The 8,774-nt window shown below is 35.3% G+C and overlaps 1 protein-coding gene across 2 annotated transcripts; it reads right to left on the bottom strand.

Annotated features, from left to right (window-relative positions):
• Positions 1 to 2,474: 2,474 nt before the first annotated feature.
• LOC110782683 (prefoldin subunit 2) lies at positions 2,475 to 8,374 on the bottom strand. 2 transcript variants are annotated; one of them, XM_021986895.2, is made up of 2 exons: positions 8,169 to 8,374; positions 2,475 to 3,224 (listed from the first exon to the last, which is right to left on the bottom strand). In XM_021986895.2, exon 2 carries the CDS (start codon positions 3,216 to 3,218, stop codon positions 2,775 to 2,777), a length of 444 nt encoding a protein of 147 aa, XP_021842587.1. In that variant the 5' UTR covers positions 3,219 to 3,224; positions 8,169 to 8,374; the 3' UTR covers positions 2,475 to 2,774. The 2 variants fall into 2 exon arrangements, with proteins under 2 accessions (XP_021842587.1, XP_021842588.1); XM_021986896.2 differs by lacking the exon at positions 8,169 to 8,374 and adding an exon at positions 5,558 to 5,714.
• Positions 8,375 to 8,774: the final 400 nt, after the last annotated feature.

The raw sequence follows: 8,774 nt of genomic DNA, 5'->3' as shown, positions 1-8,774 counted from the left end.
TAGCCTAAACCGAGTGCATAAAACCTTAGTGAATATCCTAGTTGGTTGAACCTAAGGCGGATCCGAACATGCTGTGGACTTTCTACGGAGGGACGACACGTGTAGCTCTAAGGACTTGTTCTTGTTCGATTCGGAAACAGCTAGGAAAGACACGCATCACATTGTATGTACCCTAAATTATGCTAATTGTGACAATTAATTTGGATTCCCGGCTTTATGCTTTTTTCGCGTGAATTATATTGTTTGTATTATTGTGAAGGTAGATTTATATAGAGGTGATATAGTGTGTGAATATAGATTTATATAGAAGTGATATTTGAAAGTTGAAAAAGTTATACTTCGTATAAATTAGATAGTAAATTAATATTGAGTGTCAAAGAGGGAGATGAAATGGAAGAGGTTGAATGAATATATGAATTAAATGGTGAATTGATGTCGAATAAGTAAGATAAAGTGGAAGAGGTTGAATGAATATACGGAATATGAATTAAATAGTGACTTGATGTCGAATGAGGAAGATGAAGTAAAAGGGGTGTTGAATCTGTAAAGTACTTTGTATAACAAACAACAAAATAAAAAATTGAATGGAAAAAAAAAATTATGGATGAAAGATGGAGGTGACACATGTCATCTAACCATGTATGGTTTTCTTTTTTATAGACTAGGTAGAGATGTTGTTAATATTAGATTATACCAAGGGGTATAAATCTAATGTTTTAGACAATTAGGTAGAACTATTTTCTAGTTATGTGTTCCTAGGAAGTCATTATATTCGAGAAATCACGTTATTCCTAGTTGTTGTTGTTGTCCGTTTGTCCGATCGTAGTGTGTATTTATGGTGAACTATTTCCTTATACCGTTTGTTGTTGATTAAATCCGTGTTATTTACCTTCTAGCTAGATACTCATAAACACCCAAATTTAAATGGTTATTCGAATTCATATTATGGATTAAAATGATAAGAGAGTTGTCTCTTTGTGGATACGAACCTATATTTAGTTCGTGAACACTAAGTTATCTGATAAGAGTACGATTTGGTCTATCACTAATCATAGTGTTTACTAATGATGTCTTGGCCTAGTGGTTAAGATTGAGGGTCTGTGTACAATAGGTCTCAGGTTCAAATCCCCCTACCCCCATTTGTAATTTATATTGCCCTTGTGGCTCATTGGAATCAAAAAAAAAAACTAATCATAGTCTTTATGTTATAAAGAAGAAAATAATAATAACTAAATAAAAGTTTGACAATTATTTGTTTGAGCTCATAACCAGTAGTAGTGAAGCTACAAACACTAGGGCTCAGTTTGGTAGTGGTAGGGCGTAAAACATTTTCATGGAAAATGAATTTTCTCTTTTCAATCATTTTACATTGTTTGGTTGGGTAAGGGATGAAAAACAATTTTCCATGACCCCCTCAGTGGAAACGCTTTTCCATTTAAAAGGGGGAAACCACTTTTCCTTCTTACCTCCCTCTCCTTTCTTCCCCTCAATCTTCACCATCTTCTCCCATTTTACTTCAAGTACCAACAAAGAAAAACTAGTTCGGAATTGTGTTTTCCCTTAAAAAAACTTTCCATGAAAAATCATTTTACAATTAAAACGTTTTACGCCCTACCAAACAGAATCTGAGAGGATCTGATCTAAGACCACCCTTTCTTCTTCTATTGAACCACTTGCTAAACCGTGTCAAATCCTACATCTGAACTCTGAAGTGCTAGCATTTGGTTAATCGATGGTTATAAGTTTGGTGGTACCCGCGACTGTAACAGCCGTCGCCAAAATTAGTATTAGCCGGAGCTTCCAGAGACCTTTTTCATATACTCCTTCCATCCCATAATTATCTTCTTATTTGACAAAAACACGGATTTTAAGAAAAGTGGAATATAATACTCCCTCCGTTTTAAAATGTTTGTTACGTATTTCTTTAATAGTGTTTCAAAATGTTTGTTACATAAAGAATCTTTCTATTTATAAACTTGTTACTATTATTATTTTTTGAGCCAACTTTTATTTCTAATTGGTCCAACTTTTCAACTCAATAAATCTCATACAACCAAAAGTCACATTAAGACAAGTTAGCAATCTATGTAATTTTTAATTATTGGTTTATTTTGATAATAAAACAATCTTATTGGTTGTTTCAATGATTAGTGGATTGAGGTATTTTTTTTTTAATAAAAGATGAAAGCAGATTTGCACTATATTCAAAGAAAGTAATAAATGTCAGAATTTGGAAAGATGAAATCAGATTTATGATGGAATCTAGAACATTTAAAATTAAAAAAAAAAAAAGAATTTTAATTATACGTTAATAAACGTGCCAAAATCAAAACGTAACAAACATTTTGAAACGAAGGGAGTACATAAAAAAGTAGAATAAAGTACAAATGATGATTTAGTTGGATGGAAAAGTGAAATAAAGTATATGTGAAAGATAATATAGTACATGGAAAAAGTGGAATATAGTACATGGGTGGGGTTTTCAATTCAATTTTAATTAATATAGTACATAAAAAAGTGAAGACCTTAGTAGCCAAAATTAGAAACAGGAAGATAATTTTGGGACGCTCGTTTAGAAAAGCAGGAAGATAATTTTGGGACGGAGGGAGTACTATTATCATAATCCACAAAAAAAGATAAAACCTTCTCACCTCCGAACACAACACTAAAAACTTACTATGTGAAAAATGGTTTTGCTGCTAGACCGTCCAAACTATGAGCGAGCGCGCAAGCGCAAGCGCAAGGAGAAGTTGACAAAACTAACATTACAAAACCTATTTTGATTCAGTAGCAGCAGCAGGGCCTACTAGAACTCCCTGGGCATTACCTTCTTTCTTGTTACTATCCTCTTTCACATCATTATCCGACTTTTTTATCCTAATTTTGTACTTGGCCTCAAACTCAGCAATGTCTTTCTTCTTTCTCTCCAAAGCTTCATTCAGCCTGCCAATCACCTCTTCAATACCCTCCTTGTTCCGCTGCACAGCTGGCAATACCTCTTTAATTGTTCTTTCTACCAACACACCTCCAATCATACGGTAGCATCTCCTTGACGGATCAAGCGGTTGGATTGCGTTCATCACCAACGAATGCTCGCTTACTTCTATCTCCAGCTCTGTCATCTTTGAATATATTTGGTTTAGTTCTGTCCTCATCGAACCATACAAGTTGGCAACTGCTTGCTCATTCACAGGCCCAGCTTCAGATCTGCTCCCCATTTTCAGCTGCCAATTTGCAAAATAACAAAATTCAGCGACTCATGAGCTGTACAACAGGTGTTCTACGACCAAGGATCATCTAAAGCTCAAAACCCATGTTTCAAATTTACTAGTGGAATCATCACTTTGCAACTGGAATCATCACTTAATTTGGAACAGAGACTAAATGTAAAATCAAGACCAAGCAAAACAACAATGAAATAAGATATCCCTAATTATGCCATCCACTGCAACTTCTCCCGAGAAGGTGATTTTACAATGTCATTGCAGTCAAAATGTACAAAGCTGAAATGAAACAAGATAAACAATAAGAGTTTCGTAGTCAAGAACCAAATCCCATAGGGTTAAACTCTTCGTTAATTATACCATGCTATCGCTATTAGAGGAGAAATAGAGTGATATCAATGCTAGGATCTAGAGGTTAGAGATTACACTCTCAGCCACTTGTTCATCAGGAAAGCTGGTATTATTAACTAGGATGACCTAGGAGGCTGGGACTAAGAAGGCTAAGATCCCTCAAGTAAAGGAGCAGAAAAATGGAGAACCTAATGAGATATAAAGCAATCATAAGAATCATGAAAGGCAGAAAAAAGAAGTGGAAACCTCAAAGGACTAAAAATGGTAGCTATGCACACCATCCTTGCCCCGTGTATGAGAGTAGTTGCAAAGAACATAGATGGAAAATAAAAACAATGACTTAAGCAATTTGCCTTTTCTTAAAAATGTCTTAATTAATTTGTAAGAGGGAAAGAGAACTCCTCAAAGGCCAAAACTAGTGATATATGGCTCCTAACTAAGCCATGCTTTGGGACTTCTCTGACTTCTCCCGAAAGGACATTATACAATGTATTTGCAGTCCAAAAATACAAAGCTGAAATGAAAGAAGATAGAGAATGAAAAGTATCAGAATCTAAACTCAAATCCGACAAAATTATGTGCTCGCTAATTATGCTAATTACACTTTGGTAAAGCATTGATGACTCCTTTTCCATGCATTATTCAACTAGCATGACCTAGGACTAAGACAACTTATGCAAAAAAGCAGAGTCCGGGAGATAAATTATTGATGTGTAGCAAGCACATCTGCACATCTCATGTCATGTCATCACAAGAATGATTACATGAAAAGGCAGAACAATAGAAAAGGAGACCCCAAGGGAATAAAATGGTACACACACCATCCTTGTTATTTGTCAGAGAGCAGTGCAAAGAATAACAAAGATAAACAGCAGGAGCAGATGCAACGACATCACATAGATCATGATTCCTGCTACGAAGGGCATAATGCATAATAAATACTTGTATTCTATGTTACTCGGACTCTTCGTTTTACCTCAAGTACCTGTGTCGGATCCTCGACACTTGGACATGGGTATGGACACTCCGACACTTCATTTTGGTCAAAAATTAGGGAAATTTCCTCAATTTAGCCGTGTCGGACACTTGGACACGTACCCGTATCCGACACTCATACCCGAGTCTTAGTAACATAGCTTGTATTTACTAGTTTGATATATCTCACTGAGCTTTGGTAAAGAACATAGATAAGCAGCGAGAACAGATGCAATGACATTTAATACATCATGATATTAAGAACAGAACAGCAACACAATCAAGTACACATATCACCATCACTACTACTCATATAAAAAATACAATTTCATTCAGGAACAGACTGAAACTTAGCTAAAAAATACAATTTCATTCAAGAACACGAGACTGAAACTTAGCTAATTTTCCATGTCTAAGCAGCTGAGAAACTCAAGTCCAATTATGTGTCACTAAAGCACCATATGTAAACATATGTGCCATTCTTACTAATTTGATGGAAAAAAATCACAAAATCAATTGTCAGTGCTAGCAAAGCAACAATATACCTGAACTCCAATCATAGGCCAAATCCTATATAAAGGGATCAAGAAAGAAGAGAAAATAATAGAGAGACTAGGGGTGTTCATTAGCGGGTACCCGGCTTAGCGAGATATATCATTACTCTGGCTATAGGATTTGCTCCATCTCGTTAATGCACAAAAATTAATTCAAACACCCAATAAACATATTGGTAGATTACACTTAATATTCTGCTAACCAAATACAAATTTGTCTCATTCCATTCTACCAAATGCAGGTAAACGAAGGTAAAACTAAATGGAGAAATGAAAGTAATTTACAATTGCCGATTCCATCTTTTATATACTCCACTACACTATTAGATCGTTGAAACTACAAATTAGTTTTAGTGAAGAGTAGAAACTAGAAAGTATGGCAAGATTAACAAAGGTAACATGAAATTATCGATAATCGGAATCTTTTTCGATTCTCTCTATTAATTTACTTACATGTTTAACAAAAAGAAGAGGGGTGCCGCCGTTTGAGGGGAAAGGAGGAGAGAAGATCTACTGGAATGGGTTGGCCGCCATTTGAGAGGGAGAGGGAGAGGGAGAGGGAGAGGGAACCTAATACCCTACCAAATATCATCCTCTACCCAGATTTCACAACAAAACAAAAGTCTCACCGGGTATTCGGGTACCCGTTAGTGATAAAACTATGACCGGTACCCGACCCGTGTACCCGCAACTTTTAACGGGTCGGGTACTTCCATGACTTTTTATAAATTAACAGGATAATTTGAAGCGGGTTAGCAGGTCGGGTTAATCGGGTCGGGTATTTTTTAACACCCCTAACGATTTGTAATCTAAATATAAATTTATATGAAATTTAAACTATAGTGGTAGACAATAATCATCAAAATAGAGGTTAGAGATAGTCTCCTAATTAAAATTAATGATGGATAATTTCGTAATTGTCCTATTTGTTATCTTATTTATTAAAAAAAAAAAACAAAAAGGGTATATGGACAAAATTGTATATATTCATCCTCATTCATCATCTGTGTCAAAAACAAATTTATTTTCATCCACCATTCCCTTCGATACTTAATACTCGTCCTATATGCCTCATCATCTGACCACTTAACACACAACCTCAACATTCTCTTCAATTGTGAATAGTGTCAAAATTCCAAAAATGACTAATATTCGAGAACAAAGGGAGTATTTGATTTTAGGGTAGTAGGGAGATGGAAAAAAATCTTCGAAAAAATACATAAAACTCGTAGGGTTCTCTAGAATAACTCATCAGTTGGAGTTTAAGTAAATCACAGGGAACAAAACCACCTTAGTTTCATCCAACAGTCATACAAATTCTCATTATTCTACAATGTCGAATCAACTATACTATCCATCAATTGAAGTGTTACATTAAAAAAAATTCATGTATGAAACAGGAAGTCTCTGAAGGTCTGAGAAAATTCAGAGCAAACAAGACCTAAATAAAAATATTATGTTCTTGCAAATAGATCATTCCCATATTCATTAGGATCATCATCATAATATAATTCTACAGATTCCAAAAAATATATATTAAGGAGTTGACAAAAACTACTGATGATAAGGAAAATCACCTTTGCTTGAGAAATGGGCCAGTAAAATCTTCAATAATATCAATAAATTTCATAAGGGGGGGGGGAGACACCTCATGGAACTAAGTGCAAGTTCAAGTGTGTTTCTATATTTGACATAGACAATACCTACTCCGTGTTATGGACTTATGGAGTTATGGGTAGCTTCTCTCAGAAAGTGATTTTAAAATGTATTTGCAGTCCGAAAAACACAAAGCTGAATCGGAGTCCAAGTCAAACCACATAGGATTTTGTGCTTTGCTAACAAGAAAACTAATGCTAATTGCACTTTAGAAGAATCTATCAACCTATTGACATATGCAACAAGCACATGTCATGACATAACAAGTTTACAAAGAATATGACATAAAAGGGCAGAATAATGAAAGAGGAGACCTCCATGGAAAAGAATTGGTAGCTACACACACTAACCTTGCTTCCTGACAAGGAGCAGTTGCAAAGAGGAACATGGATAAACACTTGTAGTAGATGCAATGACAACGCATAGCTCAATTACTCAAGATATGATGAATGGGAAAAACATTTAGATATGGAGGGAGTATGATTTTACCAATTTGGGTTCACCAGATTGCTGGCCATGGGAGGTTGTTACTTTGGTATTCACACCGCTCTTACAGAGGCCTCGGAATTAATAAAACAAAAAAACCCAAAACCACTAAAAGTGGTTTCCCTAGGATAAGATTGGTTAGTTTTTCCCGTAAAAAAAACGGAGAAACACAAAACCAAAGCCATGCGGAACAGACTCAAAGCTATTGTTTGGTTAGATGAACGAAGGGATAGGATTTGTAATGCACATTAATATAGAACTGAAAACAAAACCAGAATTGAGAATTCTGGTGAAACAAAATCTGGATTGCAGATTAATCAAACCTTGTTGAAATCTTGTTTATAAACCATACTAGAATACTTCGGTCTACTTTTGAATAAGTAGTAAAACAGCTTAAACAAACAACGTCCAAAAAAAGGAAGCGAGGAGAAACTGGATACACATAAACTCCTATGTTAAATTTATAACGCTTCCTGCTTGATGAGGAGGCGGGGCGGGATTCACATAAACTCCTATGGAAGAAAGGCCTCCGCAACTGCCATAAAAACCACCAAATCGGTTGGTTGGACCAAACTGATAGCTAAATCTGGTAGTGAACCAATGTTCCGTTGAGTTTCCAAAAGGTCCTAAAGTCCTTCGGTTGGTTTGAATTGATAATGCAGTTAACCAGAAAATCAAGAATTGCAAAAAATAATACGATTATTAAGTAGAACAAAGAAATGGATTTAAACTAATTAGACCTAAAACAATACCAAATCAACGCCAAGAGAAACCTCAACATAATTTATTTAACAATTTCAAACCCATCATATCAGGCAACAGAACGAATTGAGAACTTTCTAAATCAATAGGAACTAAAAATAAAATCAACAGAAAATGCAAAAAAAATGATACAAGATAGATAAGAGAATAAAGTACATACCGATAATAGCAGAGGCAGAGAGGAAGAGGTGGTATTCCGATTAAAGGTGGTGGCGCCGCCGACTAAATATGGTGATACAATGACAAGATAGTGGTTTTGTTGGAGGACTAGTTAGGGTTGAGGAAGGACGAAGGAGATCAAGAGCAGATGCGAGTCATGCGACTATTCGAGTTGGGACTTGGAGTTGGAGTTCTGAGTTTGAGGGAGAGAAATTCCGTGAAAACATTTAGGGGCGTTTGGTTGGGGGTCATCAGGAAAGTCATTTGTTGTCGTTTGTTTGGTAGTTTTTGTCATTTACTTTATCCTCTTTTATTTTTCATTTAACCATAAATTCCTCTACGATGATACCCTACTCCCCTAAGGTTTGACATTCACATTCCCTTGACCACCCTCTTTTCATAATAAATAATAATTAATAATTAATACTCCCTCCGTTCCTTAATGTTGGTTACGTTTCCTTTTTAGGCGTTCCTTTTTGTTGGTTACGTTTTTATTTTTGGATACCTTTTTTCCCCAAAAACACCCTTATATCATTTCATAATTATCAAAAATACCAAAGATTTCATTCAAATTCCCACCTAATTTTCCTAACCATCGATATTTAAT

Source organism: Spinacia oleracea, chromosome 4 (genome assembly GCF_020520425.1).
Source record: "Spinacia oleracea cultivar Varoflay chromosome 4, BTI_SOV_V1, whole genome shotgun sequence".
NCBI lineage: Eukaryota > Viridiplantae > Streptophyta > Magnoliopsida > Caryophyllales > Amaranthaceae > Spinacia > Spinacia oleracea.
Note: the sequence above shows the minus strand (reverse complement) of the source record. Positions and strands in the feature narration are given on the sequence as shown.